Genomic DNA, 19887 nt, shown 5'->3' with positions numbered 1-19887 from the left:
GATCAAACTATTTAAATTTTCTTTTTAATTACCCAGTGTTGTGTGTTTGCTTGATTGCTTAGTGAATGTGCTGAATAGTATTTCAGATCCCGGAAACATGCTCGTAGAATATGTAAGTGTCTAAGGAGGGTCAGAATTGTCCGCCGTCATCACCAATTCCGCTTTTAATCCTTTTGCTTAGTTCTGCACCAGAGTTAGATTATAGTCCGAGATCCTACTGCAGGATTGGTACGTTCATCGAGTTTTTGTTTAAAACCAAATTTTTATGTTTATTTATAATTAGGAGAATATATATTTACTAGGTTGCCTATCAAAATTTGGCCGCCAATATTTTTAATTAAATTATTTTGAATTGATTTTTGGTACAAGATTACGTTCATTTAATTTTTAAATAAAATAACGTCTACATCACGGTAATTAATATGAAGATTCTAAAAAATCGCGGTTGCCGTTGCGCACATGGCCGCACCTCTTTGCAGCCAAGTGTAAACAGGTATGGGTAGGTAGATGGACTCATTTTCCGCAATTAGACTCAAATTGGTCCGTTTTGCGTTTGTATCGTATATGATTTGTGTTATATGTATGTGTACGATTATAATGGACTTTTTTCACAGAATTTTAGTATTTATCGATTCGTTTTATGAGTCAAATATTTAAATTGAAGTTCGCAGTTTCCTTGAAAGGCTTCTTGCTTCGGAGGCCTAATTAATATAATTAATATTTTGGGTCGGAGACCCAGCGGAATAATTTCCCAGCAGCCTAAATTAACCCAGGGGTTCATTTTTCGGAAGAGATATTTTTCTGATCTCACAAAGAGAAAATTTAATATTGCACAATTTATTTAAATACACCTTTATATAATTATTCACACAAAGATGCAATTGAATTAGTCATCCTCCTTGTCGGAGCCCTTGTTCTTCGATGCACCCTTCGCCTTTCCCCTAATCGAACTAGAAAGGATTGAGAAAGTTTGTGTTGGATCCTTGGTAATCTTTGACACGAGTTTGTTAAAGTTTTTTATGGCTTCTAATTTGCTAAGAGAAAAGCCGCCGTCAGTGTTCTTGTCTTCATCCTCTGATGATGCAGCTTGGGTATGCATGATGCAGGCGAACAGGACGATAGCGAGAATGATGATCTGCAAAACAAGTGTTAGCATAGTTTGTGTGATTGATTAATTTTTCTTATAGAACAAACAAATGGGCAAACAGGCTGGAGGCTGTTTATGTTCAGTCATATCGTCGCCCATGGACAATACCAGGGCTGGCAAGTGCGTTACCAGCCTTTTAAGAATTGGTACACTTTTCTTTAACAAGCCTATGTCGAATTGGTTTGGAAATTGTACTTCAGTAGCAGCCGGTTCCACATAGTGGTTTTACGCAGCAAGAACTGAAAGTTGAAACTACTAGACGTCCGATGATGAAGTCAGCATACGGTCATGTGGAAGGAACTCCTATCCTCTCTTTCTTAGCAGGTTACCTATAATACTTAAGTTACTAACTTAATCTTGTAGTTAACCCGAGATTGAATCCGGCAAAACGTTACGAAAATATAGTTATACTTACTTCGGTAATCAAGATAAAATAGAATTTAGATAAATAATCTTACCTTTGAAGAAACCATGATGATGTCAGGATTGTTTGGGTGTTTGGAGTTGACTGAATGTTGACTGATGATGAAGCTAGTCTAGGCACAGCTTTTATATGAATGTGGCTTCCTTTACTACTTTTACGATCATCAATTAAACTGATAAAAATGTAGATTTTAGTCTATAAACCATTTGTGGCGCACATTTGGGAAACAGTTAGATCTAATTAACAATGAAAGGAATGGACTATGATATAGTTTTGGTATATGGGGCAGATTTACTGCAATTCCTCTTGTCACCATAGTAAGCAAACCCCTCAAAAATAATAGTACATAAACATATATAAATGTTTATAGGAATTCTCGAAAATGCTTTTCGTTTACGTAATAAAGTAAATAATTAAAGAAACCCTATTACGTACTAGAACGGCCCCTAATTATTTTATCAAACGTATATAATATTTACTAAATTTCTTGAATTTATTTTGCCTGTATTAAAAAAATATAAATCTTAACAGAGACTATTTGACGATTTCATATAATATCTTACTATTAAGCCTAAGAAAAAAAAATAGATTATACGATCGAGATATTTTTTCATATGGAAAAGAGTTTGTGAATTAAGAAAAATATATGATTTTCTTATTGATAGTACAGTAGACACACATGATAAAAAAATTATATGGGATATACTTTTTTTATCATAGTACAGAATCATAAAGTTTACGGAAATAGACTTTTATTGTCAAGAGATTTTTATTGTCTATTCTACGTTGCTTTTCTATTGTCTATGTCAATTCTACATTAATGGCTAAATAGTTCATGACCTCATTCCATATCTTTATATGGAACCCAAAAAAATATTTTCACCATTTAATATTACATATTTGAGATTATTTGTAGTAGTAGCAATACATTTAATTAAATGTGTTAACATCTTATTATATTATGAGGATTATATTCAAGATAAGAATGCTTGGAAACATCCTGCTCCATGGGACAATCATAGAGCCTTGACAAAATTCAATTGGTTCCTGATCTAAAGTTACTTATGTTTATCTCAGACACTGATTTATTGTTCTTTTATTACTCTTTAATGTATAATATTCTAAGGTTTGGATATCTGTAAATATGTGAGGAACGTGTATACTAACAATACAATAATAGACCTGTATAGTAGTTTTACTCTGGGAGTACATTGTCTTCACATACAATTATTTTACTAATGTATACAACATTTGTAAATTCTATTTTCAAAGAGTAAGTGTGGAGTTTCTTGCCCATTCTTCTCCACACGAAACTACCATTTGGAAGAGGCAACTAGAAACATCTTTATATTTTATTTAACGTTCAAAAGTGCCATTTATGTGGTCTAATTGGAAAAAATGACTATGACTTTATCTACAAATTTTTTACAGACTATTAGACTTACTGGTTACTTTACCAATTTAGAACTAAGATGGACTGGTGAATGTGACAAATTTCTACTGATGAGTGTACAACAGAAAAATTGTTGGTGCCTGTCCATCTTACTCGTCGATGGTGCACGTCCATTGAACATACATTGGTTGCAAAATTTATAACATCTTCCATCCAGTTTTTTTTTATAGAACAGGGGGCAAAAGGGCAGGACGCTCGCCTAGTGTTAAGTGATACCGCCGCCCATGGACACTCTCAATGCCAGAGGGCTCGCGAGTGCGTTTCCTTTTAAGAATTTATATAATTGGTACGGTCTTTATATTTCGAATACAATCCGGAAATATAAAGGAAAATAGGAAATACCATAGATAAAACTTATAATTAAAGAAATCCGTATAATAAATGGAAAGTAATTATTTAATTAATTAAACAATTACACATGTTAATAATAGTTCAGATTGAACTTGGTTCGTAAAACCTTATGAAGGTTATACTTAGGCATAACTTAAAACAAATGTAAAAGATGAACATTGATAGATGATCAAATCTCCCACAAAACTAGCTTTAGCTGTTTAGCGTTATAAATACATTTATAACGCTCAAAATCATAACGATAAACAAGCCACTTGTAGCAAACTGATTTCAAATATCTCAGGTGATCTGAGTGTCGTCTTTGTATGCGGATTTTTAATTATTTCCTAAAAAATGTGTTTTAGAAATATCGGAAACATTTCTTGACTTTTATTTAAAAAAACAAAAAAATACAAATTATTTATTTTATTTATTCACGCTTCGTTGTAAAGAAACACAAATAACACAATACATAAAATTTCAAGGGATGCAACGGGCGGCCTTATCGCTAACAAGCGATCTGTTCCAGGCAACCCTAGTAAGAAAAGAAAGAAAAATGATAACTGTAAATTACGATGCTGGCTCGTCATTCCTCTTAAAAATTGAATCAACTAAAGCGATCAAATCTTCGTAATTTCGTGGTATGTCATCAATCAACGCATTTTCAATATCAGGATCTCTGTACCCGAAACCAATTGGCCAATCTCTATCTTCATAATCATCTCCTGAAGATATCTTTAATAGGAAAATGCATATGACAAGCGCGATAATTTCTACCTGTGAACAAATGAGTTTAAAGTGTAAAAAGTGTAGTGAAAATATTAATAAATAAGTCCTGTAACCAATGGTTCGTGAAGTAACAGTTATATACTGTCCTCCAAGAAAAAGCAATATTTTCTTTCCGTGGAATCAAACTAGAATCTGCAGGTTACATGCTGATATTTTTTAAAAGTGATTGACAATTAACAAGTATTTGAGTACCTTTCTAGCCATGTCTGAATACTACATTTTTCAATTAATTTTTACCCTTTAAATATATTAGTTTGAAATTATCTAACACCGGAAACTACCTATAATAAAGTTTTGTTAACTGTTAGACACTAAATAAAATAGTTTAAATTTCGTTGAAACATTATTTGCATTCATTACCCGAAATTGTGTTTCTGTAGGTATATTTGTAATTTTTTCACATAAAACTTCTGGACTGATTAAAAAAATTATATCATTACCTACTTAAAATCAAATATATATAAATGAAGTATACATGATAAAATCTGTATATTGATTGGATTATGAATGTCACTATATATCTAATGTTGAATCAATAAAAATCTTTTCCGTTGCACAGCGACCTTGATTCTTTTGTACTCTACGTTTTGAAATGAGTTAAAATCTATGAGTGAGTAAAAGGCTTGATTAATGCACGTTTGTTAAAATTTGCACTTGTACTAACTCTACATTCATTCTTGCAAAAAATCTTAGCTTATCTATAAAACAAGAAGAACAAATCTGAAAAAAAGTGTATGTATTATTGTAAAGCTCTATCAACTATAATATAAGGAGTGTTTATTACGTAAAACACATTAACATCATCAACCAAAACCTATTATAATAAAGATATAGACAAATATAGAATAAATAACAAAGTTTATTTACGAAAGGAAAAATCAATAAAAATCTTAAATATTGGTTTAAGTCATAAGAATAATAATAAATAAACATTAATAACCGTATAGCAATACTTATTACTACTACTACCAGGCGCCAAATTAAATCATTAAATAGCGCCTGTGCAAGAATCTCTTCTCCAAAGGGTACATAAGTAATGCCAAAAAGTTAATATAACCTCAAATTAGTAGTATTTTGTGAAAAAAAATCACTTATAGATAAAGTAGAAAATGTCTATTTCCCAAATGGTGCCATAAATTGTTAAAACCCCGAAATTTACATTTTTATCACTTAAATTGAGTAACATAAAATTGGTAAACGAAACTATTTTCCTATAAAAGATAGACCTAGACAAGCTTCATGATCAGTCAACTTCAATTCACACCAATCACCTAAACTATCCAGTTATCATCATGGTTTCTTCAAAGGTATTTTATTACTATAGATTTTTTGTATTAACTATAATTGAATTGTCTTTGAAATCTTCATAATGTTCGATATTTGGAAAACTTTAAGATCTGGGAGACAATCTAGAATTAATACGCTTCCTAGACAATGATCATGGCATATAATTTTTCAGATCATCATTCTCGCTATCGTCCTGTTCACCTGCATCATGCATACCCAAGCTGCTTCATCAGAGGATGAAGACAAGAACACTGACGGCGGCTTTTCCCTTAGCAACTTAGAAGCCATAAAAAACTTTAACAAACTCGTGTCAAAGATTACCAAGGATCCAACACAAACCTTCTCAATCCTTTCTAGTTCGATTAGGGGAAAGGCTAAGGGTGCATCGAAGAACAAGGGCTCCGACAAGGAGGATAACTAATTCAACTGCATCTTTGTGTGAATAATTTTATAAGATTGTATTTTAGTAAATGGTACAGCATGAAATTTTCTATTTTTATTTAACCTTAAACAACGCTTTATCTTATGCATTTTAATTAATCATAAAATTAATTTTACTAAACTTTGTTCATTCATTTCGACAAAATTCTATACATTAAACTATAAATATTATAAGTAAATCTTTTCAAGACTTAATAAAGTAGGAAACATTTTGCATGTATGGTAGAACTAAAAATGTGGGTCCCGGATTAAGTCATTCATTAATTGAGGGGTATACAGTATCTTAATGATACACAGCATTTAGTGTATTACAATAATGCATTCAGGAAATAATTGAGACTTCAGAATGGTTTAATTTACGTTATCGTTAATGTGATGGAGATAATTTTTTGTATATATACTGTACACTGCACCAAGGTTTGGTATCAAACAATCAACATGACTTCCAAGGTAAGTTTGCATTTACATTTAATTTAAATATAGAAAATAAGAAATCATAAGTATTTATTTGAATTTCTACCAAATTGGGTCCTAGAAATTCTAACTAATTCGCTATTAATTATTACTCAATATGTCATATGGAACATGGTGTAGTGGTTGCAGCTCCTTACAAGCATTGTGTAAAAAAAAACTTGGCGATTAAAAAGAGTGGCGGAGAGTTTATTGCCAGTTCTTCTCTTCCGTTCTACGCCCTTGATTTGAGAACTGGCAGTAAATGTAAAATTAAATTCATTTAATATTTCTTTTTTTGACGTTCATAAGTGTACACATTGTTACCTACATGAATAAATAAATTTTGAATTTGAATTTGAATAGACTGCCAATTTTTTTCATTCAATTTGTGTTCTGTAGATCCTATGGGATGTGAATCTAAGACATTTTAATTACTGATAAATAACTCTTATTCCGAAAGCATTAATGATATGTTCTTTCATACCTTAAACGGATTCATAAAATAATATATAAATATTTAAAAGAAGTTACACTGCCACCATCAAGTATTTGTTATAATTTGTTTTGATTTTCTTCTAAATTTATTTATTTTTTATTATTACTTTGTAGATTAAGAAATTGAAAATACTGTATTCTTGATTGTTTCATATTAATTACAATATTTGAAATAAATTTATATATAATAAAAATATTTATATTAGTAGGAATACGAAATAAATAAATGAATACTTTTTAGGTAATCATCTTCGTCGTTTTGTTGTGCCTCATACACGTGAGCTTTGCGGGAATACGGGTTCCAAGACTTGCCGATGGAGAAACTGCGAGCGTTGCTGGAGCCAGTGTTAGCAGTGGGGGTGGAAGTGGTGGAAAAGGGGAGGGTGGAAGTGGATCACAAAACCTGGGAAGTTTCGCTGGAGTCTTCGAAAAACTTCCTAAGGGATTCTTGGAGTCATTTACAGGATTTTTGGAAAAGTTTAAACAATAATCTTCAAGAGTTGAAATGATTTAATAAATATCTCATATCTAGATTTTCTTTCTTTTATTTAATTAATCAATTAAGGATCGTACTCTTTATGGAATATGGAACGGTTTAGAAAAGTGTTTCCCAACGTGATTCCCACGCCCCACAGGGGGGCTATTGATTCTTAAGGGGGATTATTTATATAATAATATTTTGAAAATATACAACGTCTCGGCAACATTTCCAAGTAAATTCTTCCTAAAATCTAGTTTTATATTTAAAATTATGTAATGAAGGGGCGAGAGGGGTCAGGTATTAAATCTTTATTTGCTTCAAATACGAAATTAAAATAGTTTATTTCACATAGAAAGTAAAATTATTTAAAAATTGTTAAGTGCGTAATGCAAAATTAATAACATATTCATCATACATTATATCTGAATACACTTGTCACAATTCTCACTTGATACATTATTACAATAATATAAGCGCCAAATTAAAAAAAACATAAATCTAAAGCCAAAGTTCACTCAACTTACGCCTTATAAGATGGAACATATTGTTTATCTTTATTCTGCTTCTTGATGTTATAATTAAAATAATTTACGTCGGGATATCCAAATGGCGGTCGTTGGTAGACATTTGCAAATTCGCCAAACACATAATAGGGAATAGTATATAAACCAGGTACATAGTATGGCTTAGGATATGTCGTCTGTATTAAGACCTGCTTATCATCCTTGGGCGTTGTCGGTTTGATCTTCTCCCAGTATGACGGGGTTGTAGGACGCCAATAATCCTTGGTGCTTTGTTCCTTGGAATAATAATCTTCAGCACAATTACAGAAAGAAATGAATACGAAAAATAGTAGTAAAGAATACATAATGCCGTATGAGTTGTAATCACTAGAAGTAAAGCACAGCCTTTTTAAAGAACTACAATTAAAATTATCAGCGATGGGAAAACCGACTGAACGCATGTAGGATTCTCTTAAGGGTATTTTAGTTATCTATTTTCTTCAACAGCCTTTGCAATTTTAAATTACATTACCGTTTTTTCAATAAATACTATGACTATTTGATTAAGAGATTTTCTTAATTAATTAATAAGCAATGTGCGTTCGTATAAGTGTATTTTGTTCAGTATTATTAAGAAGCTAAATTTATCATTAAGATACTTTTATGATAATATTTATTGAAATAAAACCTAAACATATCAATCAAATATACAGTATTTCCAATTTTCTTAACCTACATAGTAATAAAAATAGGTACCTTTAACGCTGGCATTGTATGTACATTTTCTCTCTCTATTGCGGTTCTTATCCGTTGAGAGAGGAAAGCCCCAACTCTGGGGTCTCCGGTACTATCATCTATCTTTTCATTGATGATTATATCCTTCTAGGATCCTTATGATATAAATTTATTCATATTAGCGTTTTACAAAAGCACATTTTTGTTTTTACCACAGATATGCTATAGCTCCGCCGACTACGATGAATTAATTATTATTATTATCGAACGAATTATTCGATTTGTTTTAATCTCATTTTATTTCTTAAAAAGAACCCTACATTATCTTTTAACTTTACTGGCTTTGCCTCGAGCATTATCTGTGTCCTTGGTTCTCATGAAAACCCATAATTACTTTGAACAAATTATTTTTCTTGGGTTTTACCAAATCCATTTTTATCTGTAACATTTTTCTCTATTAAATATAAGGCCAAAAAAACTATAGATATAATGTTGATTGATTCCATCCCACAATAGTAAGTGTAGTATGTATATACTTGCAAATATTTGATAGACATATAACATTTAGATTATATATGTGTTTGTTTAAAAAACAATTTTTCATAGTTCAGAGTTTTTAAAAGTTCTTTTGAACATTAACTCAGCAATATCAAAACATAAATTTCTTTTGAAGATTCACAGGACTGTTTTAAAATTCTGTGTGTTTATTCCCAACTTAACTTGTGTTATTTGGATAAACTTTTAAAAACTTCTTGAAATCTATTTTAAACGTTAGTTATGAATCATCTTCATGAAATTCCCATCATAGATATCCCAGGATAGGAGCTGGCTGGTAAGGAGTACGCAAGATAACAAGTGTAGCTCTTCCAGCGATTCTCTCATCTGCTTCCAAATCTAGCAGTCCGGAATTAACAGATGTGATAAATGCGTGGTTAGCATCCAACACATACTTCAGTTTGCCTTCTAGCGTCAACTTTTAAAGAAGCTGGGATGATCCTATTAAGTCGTACTTCGATTACAGGTTGATGGCAGTTTTGGCTTAATGCTTATCCTTCGCCAAACTGGCACCTTTTGGACCCTAAATCATTCGCATTGCCATCAGTCTCCGCTTAGAAGTGTCTGTATATACTTCCTATAAGTGTCCCTGTTGCTTTGAAGTAAGTAGCCTTGGACACCATGGCCTCTATTGCCAAAAGGTGCAAGTCGTTTTTCTCACCTCGCCGTGCTACGACAACGACATCGTACACTGCTCTCTTGCCTCCGTCAACGTTCCAGCCATTTAGGAGCCAACAGGCATCGCTAGAAACGATGGCAAGCGGCCTGATGTGATGTCGTTGGACCATTGGAGGATGGGACAGGCTTTGGCAAGGGGTGCTACTTGTGTGGACCGAGACGCTGCCCTCGGAAGCAAAGCTAGGGCGGCCACTGAGCAGGCGGAAAATAATAAATGGCTCAAATATAAGCCTTTTCCCAACTTCGATTTTCTTTGCTTTGGATTAGAAACACTAGGACCGTGTAGTTCAAGTGCACAGGCGCTATTTAAAGATGTTAGTTGGTGCCTGGTAGATAGTACCAATGACCCCAGAGCTGGTGCTTTCTTCACTCAACGAATAAGTAAACGTAACGAGGAAATGCTGCCAGTGTTAAAGTTACACTGCCAGAGGGGCCAAACTTTTTAAATTGGTTTTAATTATTATTATTGTTTCTAACTAAGGCAAGTATAAATACTCTATATTCGTTGAATAAACGTTAAAATATAAAAAACTGCAGACACTTTAAACTAAAACATATTTATATTTCAATCGACTCATTCATTTTAGATGTCTGTGTAACATTTGACAAAAGCCTCTTCCAAATCCCGCTTTTCTTGTCTGCACTATGCCACTCCCTGCCATGGAACATCTGCCATTTCCCTAATCTTGTCTGTCCACTTTCTCAATTGTCCTTGGACACCAGTTTAATACTTTTTCACTCCACTTTACTGTTTTCGAATACTTTTATAATAATCCAATTCATAAATTGAAGTAGACAGGATTAAGGGGGATCTTAATGTGGTTCTTTTTTAAATTGGATTTCTAATTACTAATGTAATTGAGTGCATAGCAAAACAAGTAGTACTTGACACGTATTGATTACAAAATTGGTAATTTAAAGAATTTAAATTTATTTAAATATCAATACAAATTTAGTGCAAATGATACATAATAATTATTTGCACATATAAAAACCTGACTTCCAGTTTTTTTTAATACTGTTATTCGTCAAACATAAGTACAACAAAATGAACTCTAAGGTAAATTTGAATTTTATATTAAATTATCATTATTAAAACGTTTTGTAAGTGTTTTGCATTACGTGAGTGTGTGAGTTCGTTCAATTAACAGCCGTTTAACTAAACGGCCTAATTTAAGTAACGGCTTGAAAGATGTTCAGCCAGTTGATCAAACAGCTAGGCAAATGACCTATATGTTATATATATAATATGTTGTTAATTTATACATAATTCCACTTACTGCCACTCTCAAACTCGAAACGGAACTGAATGTAACGTCAGCAAATCACAACTTTGATGGTGTTTTCTAAACTTTCATGAAAAACAACAAGTACATTGGGGAGTGTAGTGACAATAATAATGTAAATTTGACATCTTCTTCTTCAAGTAACTCTCCAATACTGGAGCTTGGCCGTCAGTTTCCTGAAACTCGTCTCGTCCTGCGCCAGATGTAACTCTTCCGCATTTGCAATACCGGTCCACTCCCTACGTCGAAGCCATGAATTCTTCCTTCGCCAAATTTGACTTAACCAATTTAATTTAAAAGAAATATTTCTTATGTCGTATGTTTCATCTTTTTATTTCTGCCAAATAATGGCTCTATCGTACGAATGACTTAAGCAATTAGCCAGCCAGTTTACGGCGCCGTTTAGTTAAATATATATATTATAGCTAGTCTGTTAATAGAACGGCTGATTAAGCTAGATGGCTGCGACATATATATTATTAGTGCTACAACCCTTCGACTTTTCCTCAGATCTTTGTACGTTGTGTATTTCTGTATGTGTATGTGAAAAGGCAATTAATTGGTCCATGACCTCAGGTTTGACAACACTACTCTTAAAAATAAACGCCTGTAGAAAAAATATTATGTTATAATATGTTTACTTTTAGTCAGTAAATATATTATGTCCACGTGTATGAGATCAAAACCATAATTTGCCTATAGTTTCAACGTTCATTCCTCTATTATTCTTATTCCAGGTTGTAGCTGTACTCCTCGTAGTATGCCTAAGCACAGGATACTGTCTTGATATATATGGGGTCCGTGCCTCCAGACTCTCTGCGGCTCGAGACTCACCTGAAGACAACTCGAACAATGCCGCAAATGCAATAGCTGCTAATGACGGTGCAGAGGTTAACAATATCGGACAGGTGGTTCAAGAAATCAATTTGCCAACAACTGCTAGTATTGCTAATTACAGCTAGAAATGAGTTTGTAAATTGTAGTACTGGTTTCTATGTTGTAAGACCAAAAATACTTGTAACAAAGCTATTGTAGTCACGATACAGTCAATGTGTTTTAATATGATAATATCAATTATATATAATAATTCTATTGAATCTTATAATCTTCTATTTGTATTACATTCATTGCTTTATTTCTTAACATAAAATTATTATATCTAATATTATATATTTAAAATATATTAAACTATTTATAATAAACGGCTAACTTTTTCTCTTCTTTCTCTGACTTTGATGTTGTTCCCTTGGAGAAGAGACTCTGGGGCCATGGGTTCAAGTGCACAGGCGTTATTTAAAGATTAAGTCGGTGTTGGTAGATGGTACCGGTAACCCCAAAACTGCTACTTTTTTATAGAACAGGGGGTAAACGGGCAGGAGGCTCACCTGATCTTAAGTGATACCGCCGCCCATGGACACTCTGCCAGAGGGCATCGTTTCTTGAAGAACCCTAAGTCGAATTGGTTCAGAAATACTTCAGTGGGCAGCTCGTTCCAAAAACTTTCCTACTGCAACGAAAATTATGGCGCGAGGAAATGATGCCAGCGTAAGGGCTCCGTCAAATATGACGCAACGTTCCGCACTTCTTTGTAAATATATGTAAATAAGAAACGCTCGATACCAGCGCTAAACCAGCGCTAGTGCTAGTTTAGCGCTCGTACGCATTTTTTTTGTGCAATAGACTTGTAGCATGAACATGAAATCAGGTTGAAGAATTTATCGATGAGGTTGACAGTCGTCCAGCGATATGGGATTATAGCAAAAAAATTGAAAAGGAAAAGGCATGGGAAGAAATATTCAATAAATTTATTGAGAATTTCACAAATAAATTGAAGAAATACGTTTTATTTTATTACTGCCCTTGACAATTCTCCTTATGGGCTTACAAAATGAATCCTATTTTCGTTTTAATAGGAACACTTAGAACAATGTTTCTTCGTCAGAGTCCATCGTAAAAATGTACTACACTACAATTCTCAAAGTACGGGAGCTAGCTACGTTTTCGAGAAAGAATTTCAGGTCAGCTGATTTTATGATGTCATCCTTCTTGCACTTTCGGTTAGAGTCTGGGCTATCTGGCTGTGGTGAGCGGTTGCGTTCATCATTGCGCATCCTACCTTAATAGTCCTGGATTTTAAGAAAAGAGCGTACAAATTCTTAAAAGGTAACGCACTCGCAAGCCCTGGAGCGAGAGTGTCCCTGGGCGGCGGTATCACTTAATATCAGATGAGCCTCCTGCCCGTTTGCCTACTGTTGTATAAAAAAACATTTTAACAAACGTAATTTAAAATTTTTTGTTTTTAAATTTTATTATTTATTATTAGCGATAACAGTGCGCCAAGTTTGAAGGCCCCCTTAAAGAGACCAAACTTATTAAATTCTTTGTTGTATTTATTACCACGTAAGTTAAGAATATTGCAAATGCACACAAAAGTATATTTGTTAATCATATTTTTTTAAGTTTTTTCCGTCTAAGTTTTCAGCTGTATGCTCAAAATAATTGAATAAAAAATTGAGTTGATAAACAACATTCATTGGAAATATTTTACCCCTTAAAAATATTATTCTTGAAATACTAGGATTACCAATGACGTCAAGTATAACAATTACAAGTATCGAGGTATGACGTCATAATTCAATATTTACGTGGAACGGCTAATTGAATTATACACTGTACAATTAAAATGCTATTTATGATCGCTATAGGATTTTTCCTTTATTAACCGTGAAATATGTTAATAGATAGCCTTTGTTATACTGAGAATTTATCATCTACTATGGAGCAGTGGTGGCCTAGGGTATCGGTCTCTGAATCCTGCGAAGATCGACTGTGGACAAATAGACTTCACACACAAAACTAGAAAAGAGTGAGAGTAATATTAGACCGAAAATTTGACAGCACCTTCTAGAATTTTTCAGGCAACAAAGACGACATGTATGTAAACCCTATACTTTCAAAATCAAAATTATTTATTCATATAGGTAACAAAATGTGCACTTATGAACTTCCAAAAAGAAACATTTATGAAATGCTTCTAATTTTATATTTACTGCTAGTTATCAAAGGTGGTATAATGGAGGAGAAGAACTGGCAACAAAATCTCCGCAACTCTTTTAAGTTGCCAAGTTTTTTTATTTACACAACGTTTGTAAGGAGCTGCAACCATTATACCATGTTCCATATGACATATTAAGTAATTCATAATAATAAAAAAAATTAAAAACATGCATTTGTTCTCTATCAGCAGGAGGCATGGTGAAATAGGAGCCAGCACATATTCTCGTGGGATCCAACAAAATTGTGTTTGTGTTAATAGATATTAAGTATTAATTCTATGAACACATTAATTTACTACTCATTAAATACTGTCATTTTTAGTCTAGTACTTATTAAAACATGCTTAAAGACTTGCATCATATAAAACCTAAATTTGAGTTTATTGGTTATGCGTTCAAAATTCTTTATTGGATCATGTATATTCCAAGTCTATACCAGTTAAGTAGATAATTAACTGCTTCACAATTTAAATTTTTTTCTAGAATTAAGTGCAAATATAGTTTAGTATAAGTTAATCATTTTTTGCTTCCTGTGATTTCATTGTAATATAAAACCGTTTAATCTTTACAGAGAACTAGAGTCTAAGGAATCTTATAATTATCGTTAATTGAATATTTGCAAAAATATAAAATACCAATCTACATTATAGAATATATTATAATATACTTATGCCCTGTATATAAGATAGTGGTGAGGCAATCAGGGTATAACATAAGTTTGTAACAGGCAAACAAATACACCATCATGGGGAAGGTAATCAAATTTTATAATTCAATATTTTTATTTATTTAATAAGCAATTGTTTGATTTATATCAAACTGTGAAACTGTCGCTGCTTTAAAATATACAAACGCACGATATGCGTGGAATTCAAGTAAAAATTACCTTATCTTAATTTAATTGTTTTTTACTAATGGAGAGGTTTTCAACATAATTGTACATTGAATCTTATCTATTCCAGAAATGCCTTGCAGTAGTCTTTCTGCTTTGTTCAGTGCTAGCGATACAAGGAGATGAACTTGGTGGTACAAGCAGCAGCTCCGACGCTTTTGGCAAGGCCAAATCGGGTCTGTTTGGAAGCAAAAGTGACTCTGGAGCTACTGGAACCAGTCGTGGCTCCGGGACTGGACTAGGAGCCGCTTTACGCGGTTCTGAGGGTCTTGGTGGACTAGGAGGAGGCTCGCAAGGTGGTTCCAGCGGAGGAAGTGGTGGTTCCTCTGGGGGCCAAGGTGGTCAGGGCTCCGCTGGTGGCAGCTCTGGTGGTTATGGTGGTAGCTCTGGCGGATCAGGAGGTTCTGGTGGTGGTTCAGGAGGATTTGGTACCTCAGGTGGCAACTCAGGAGGATCCGGTGGTAGCCAAGGTAGCGGAGGAAGTTCTGGAGGAAACCAAGGATCGGGTGGAAGTGGTGGTAGTTCTGGTGGATACGGAGGTAGTTCAGGAAGCAATGGGGGGAGCTCAGGAAACCAAGGTGGAAGCCAAGGCTCAGGCAGTGGGGGGAGTTCTGGATTCGGTGGAAACCAAGGTTCAAGTAGCAATGGGGGTAGCTCAGGGGGATATGGTGGAAGCCAAGGCTCAGGTGGCAGTGGGGGTAGCTCTGGAGGGTATGGGGGTAGCCAGGGCTCGGGCGGGAGTGGAGGTGGCTCAGGAGGTTCCTCAGGAGGTTCCGGAGGCTCCAGCGGCGGTGGCTATGGAGGCAGCCAGGGTGGTTCCTCAGGAGGTTCCGGAGGCTCCAGCGGCGGTGGCTATGGAGGCAGCCAAGGTGGTTCCTCAGGAGGTTCCGGAGGCTCCAGCGGAGGAGGCTCAGGAGGTTCTTCGGGAGGTTCCTCGGGAGGTTCCGGAGGCTCCAGTGGCTCCAGCGGCGGTGGCTATGGAGGCAGCCAAGGTGGTTCCTCAGGAGGTTCCGGAGGCTCCAGCGGAGGAGGCTCAGGAGGTTCTTCGGGAGGTTCCTCGGGAGGTTCCGGAGGCTCCAGTGGCTCCAGCGGCGGTGGCTATGGAGGCAGCCAGGGAGGTGGAAGTGGTGGTTCCGGATCAGGAAACTATGGCAACAACGGAGGCTCAGACAGCGGTGTTAGTCACAAAGTAGGAAAGTGATTACTTATTACCATAACTGTCAAACGATCCAGTGATGTACCTACACCTGAATAGACTACAGCATAATAAAAACCTTTTTATTTAAAAATGTATGGCTTCATTTCTTTTGATCTAATGCAAAGATGAAATTTTAGGATTTATATTATATCAGCTTCTAATGTTTAAAGTTCTTTTAATACATACTTACCCTCATAATAATTCCCGTTTCAATAAAACATTCTTATGACGTCACCTGCATGACAATGTAAACACAAATTGACAGAAAAAATCAATTAGTATAAACTAATCAGTCTATGTACTGTGTAATAAATCGGCATCTCAATTGATACTGCCATAAAAGTAGAGGGTTTTTGGATATTTACCGGGCGTAGCAAGAGTTATTTCAAAGTGTAGATTTCGTAGTGAAATTTTCTTTTAAGATTCAAAATACATCTGTTTTAATGAAGCAATACCTAAATAAAATAACGTGCATGCAGCGTGTTTAGCCGAGAAATAATGTTAGTTAGAAATACAGCGTATTTTTTTAATGTGTTAAACATTTACACAAAATCATAACTATGTAAAGGCCTGTTTCACAATGTATGGATAAAGTACCAATTAGCTATGCAACACATAAATAATTATTCGAAAGATAAATGTTCCAAATAAGATACTTCGCATTTCATGACGAATAGCGCTAACTGACAGTCATGAAATGTAAAAATACTGTTTATATTACCAATAAGTAATAAATAGTTTATTTGGAACTTATCCGGACATTGTGAAACAGGCCTTTAAATAGTTTGATACTTATATAAAGCCAGACCTATTTGGCGCGTTGACGCATGTGACGTGAATACCACTCACCTCTCGCTCTTACAACTTAATTACTAATATTCATATCTTTTACAACTTACCGTAACTTTGTTTACCTTGCTCTTAATGAGGTCTAAGTTTATATTTAGTTGAAGTTATTATTTTTTTTATTTTGTGGATGCTTGTTTAACTGAAGTTCCGAACCAAATCGACTTATGGTCCTTCAAGAAAAGAGCGTACCAATTCTTAAAAGGCCGGCAACGCACTCGCGAGCCCTTTGGCATTGAGATTGTCCATGGGTGGCGGTATCAATCAGATGAGCCACCTATTCTATAAAAAAAACTCTTTCCCTTACTTCCTTGCTTATGGTCTAACATAATTGATGCGTAAACATGTGTATGGATATGCATAAAATTGTAATGTTTTAGAACTTATAAATAAATAAATAAAAATTTAAAATAAATATATTTAAAATTCATTAAAACTCATGCAACGACATAGTACGTAGTGAGCGTAAAAAACATAATGGCGCTGTTAAAGGTAATTATAAGGTTTATGAACAGGTCTCATTTTTGTGATTATAACGTAGAATGAAATTCTTATTCGTATAATGACGTAATTATCATTGTAATGTTTATTTGCAGTACGGTAAAAAACTAAAGAAATACTAGAGAATATGGGGAAAGGTTTCTTCTATGTCTAGGAGAAATTAATCTTCAGGTTCCAAAAATAAGAAAAAAAAAACAAAAGTCAGTGTCAACCTTGTACAAAAAAAGAAAATTTAAATGGATCTGGACTGGACATATAATATGGACTAAAAATACAAATGGACTAAGGATGTAATAGAGTGGTACCCGAGGAACGGGAAACGAAAACGAGGAGGTCAAATTAAAAGATGGAAAGATGATCTACCAAAAGGATGGAGAAGGTCTGCCAAGGATAGAGAGGCATGGAAAGAATTGTGGGAGGCCTATGTCGACAGACAACCAAAGTGGTTGTAAATAAATGTATTATTTTTCTAAGTGAATTAGATTTAAGAATACTACCGTTTTATAAGAATAGCATGTAAGTTAAAAATATCAACAAATAAAGGGGTTTTATTATTATAAATCTTCAGGTTCAGGGAGAATATAATATTGTGAGTTATTTACTACGACATGACATGATGCAAATAAGAAATACACTGCGCATATCTTAAATTTTAATTAAAACACTAATAGAGTACAACCCTAGTTGTTATTAAATATACAACAATAAGAAAGTAACGAAGAAATACATATTTATTTATAACTATGCTTCAGCTGGTGGAGGCGGAATACGTGCTTGTACCCTTGAAACTAATCTTAACAATTTCCTTAAAATACGAGAGCTAACGTTTAACATAAAACGTGATCCTCGAGTAAATAAACCTGGGGTTTGTTCTGTTTGGATCACAGTGGTTTCTGTTTGTACTGGTGGTGGTGGAGGTGCGACTACCACTTCCTTTTCTGTAACAACTACTACAGGTGGTGCTGTAACGACTACTTCCGATACAACAGGCTGTACAGGAATAGGCGCGGGTATCTTGGCATCCGTGTATAAAGGAATATATATTGGCTGTGGTAACGGACTCACAGGAATTCCTGGAGTTTCTATAGGTTTTGGAGTTAACTCAACTAGAGGTTCTGGTTTAACCGGTATAGCCTCCACATGATCACTGATAGGCTCTGATAAGGTCTCCCTATTCTCAATTACACCTGATGATTCCTCAGAACCTTGCGTCACTTCGCCGGATACCTTTTCATCTTTGGTTTCTGAGAGTTCTAATTGTGATTCTTTACCGTCTTGAAGCTCCTCCTTTTTGTCTTCCTCTTCATTTTTCTTCTCTTCTACATTACTGATTTGTTCTACATCTGCTTTTGGTTCAGTTAATTTTTCGCTTTCACTGTCTATTTCCTCAGTTTCCTTTGGAGGTTCACTTTCATGCTCAGTATCAGTTATACTCTCTTTCGATGCAGCTTGCGCCACTAGATCTGAGCTTGTATCTACACCATCTTGATTCGTTTCACCAGGAAATGTAATAGATTGTAACTTAATGGCATCAACTGGTTTACCCCTATGAAACTCCACACGTGTTAAAATAATATCGGTAAGATAGTTGTTTGAAGACAATATTTCTTTTTGTGTTTCAATTACAGTATCTGGTTCAACTACTTGTTCAATATTTGGTAGTTCAATATCTTCAGCATCTCTTGCTTTTCGTGTGTGTTCATGATGTAAATCTCTTTTTTCTATGAGATGTTCAACGCTCAATGTTCCTAAGGGCGTAATTGCTTCCTTTATTAACGATATCGGGCTAAAAGGATGGACTGCTCCGTGCTGAAATTCCTTGAGTATCCATACTTTCTTTATAATTTTCCTACTTAGCACTTGGTCACACTGATAAAGCGATAAGTACAGCACTATTACCTGGAATAATATATATTTTTAAACAAATGTATTCAATTAAAAAAAAGTTTAAAAAATACCAACCTTAAAGAAGTTGTTCATGGCTAACAAACTGCTTTCTAAGCTGTCTAAACAATAATGGTTAATAAAAAATTGTTCGTTTAAATAATAAGGATCCGGATCAATTATTTATCATTGTTTCTTGAAGGATTTTAGGTAAGGTAAAACTTTGACACGCAATAAAGAGTATAAGAGGTTAACTCAACGAACAATTTCCTACCTTCTTGTGTTTCACCATTATTTTTAATTCCATTTGTCCCTTCATTCCAATCGCTCTCCGATGTCCACAATGAGAATTTTGATAATCGAGCTACATTTGGATATACTTAGTTACTAGCCTCAAAGTTTAGTTTTTTTTTTTCGTTTAGTTTTTGTAATTCTGTTTTGTTAAATATTTGT

The 19887-nt window shown here is 34.3% G+C and overlaps 2 protein-coding genes and 3 long non-coding RNA genes across 5 annotated transcripts; 3 read left to right on the top strand and 2 right to left on the bottom strand.

Annotated features, from left to right (window-relative positions):
• Nucleotides 1–1066: 1066 nt before the first annotated feature.
• Nucleotides 1067–1687, bottom strand: LOC123690699. The gene is made up of 2 exons (XR_006751300.1): nt 1606–1687; nt 1067–1135 (listed from the first exon to the last, which is right to left on the bottom strand). It is a non-coding gene; the product is annotated as an uncharacterized LOC123690699 (long non-coding RNA).
• A 3642-nt stretch (nt 1688–5329) lies between these two features.
• LOC123690701 lies at nt 5330–5916 on the top strand. Its single transcript, XR_006751302.1, has 2 exons — nt 5330–5450; nt 5603–5916. It is a non-coding gene; the product is annotated as an uncharacterized LOC123690701 (long non-coding RNA).
• A 308-nt stretch (nt 5917–6224) lies between these two features.
• Nucleotides 6225–7350, top strand: LOC123690702. The gene is made up of 2 exons (XR_006751303.1): nt 6225–6321; nt 7061–7350. It is a non-coding gene; the product is annotated as an uncharacterized LOC123690702 (long non-coding RNA).
• A 7925-nt stretch (nt 7351–15275) lies between these two features.
• LOC123690694 (fruit protein pKIWI501-like) lies at nt 15276–16366 on the top strand. Its single transcript, XM_045634579.1, has one exon. The coding sequence runs from the start codon at nt 15380–15382 to the stop codon at nt 16196–16198; it is 819 nt and encodes a 272-aa protein (XP_045490535.1). The 5' UTR covers nt 15276–15379; the 3' UTR covers nt 16199–16366.
• Nucleotides 16304–19530, bottom strand: LOC111002689 (pollen-specific leucine-rich repeat extensin-like protein 2). Its single transcript, XM_045634537.1, has 3 exons — nt 19509–19530; nt 18411–19298; nt 16304–16317 (listed from the first exon to the last, which is right to left on the bottom strand). The coding sequence occupies exons 1-3, from the start codon at nt 19528–19530 to the stop codon at nt 16304–16306; spliced, it is 924 nt and encodes a 307-aa protein (XP_045490493.1).
• Nucleotides 19531–19887: the final 357 nt, after the last annotated feature.

Source organism: Pieris rapae, chromosome 3, assembly GCF_905147795.1.
Source record: "Pieris rapae chromosome 3, ilPieRapa1.1, whole genome shotgun sequence".
NCBI classification, from domain to species: domain Eukaryota; kingdom Metazoa; phylum Arthropoda; class Insecta; order Lepidoptera; family Pieridae; genus Pieris; species Pieris rapae.
This window is presented reverse-complemented; position numbering and strand designations above follow the sequence as displayed.

Excerpts from the sequence above, each read along its gene's own strand:
- LOC111002689 (XM_045634537.1), bottom strand. The coding sequence starts at position 19,530 with ATGAACAACTTCTTTAAGGTTG. Across the intron at positions 19,299-19,508 it reads GAACAACTTCTTTAAGGTTG|GAACATTGAGCGTTGAACAT; the intron begins GTATTTTTTAAA and ends TTACGCCCTTAG.
- LOC123690694 (XM_045634579.1), top strand. The coding sequence starts at position 15,380 with ATGGTGGTAGCTCTGGCGGATCAGGAGGTTCTGGTGGTGGTTCAGGAG.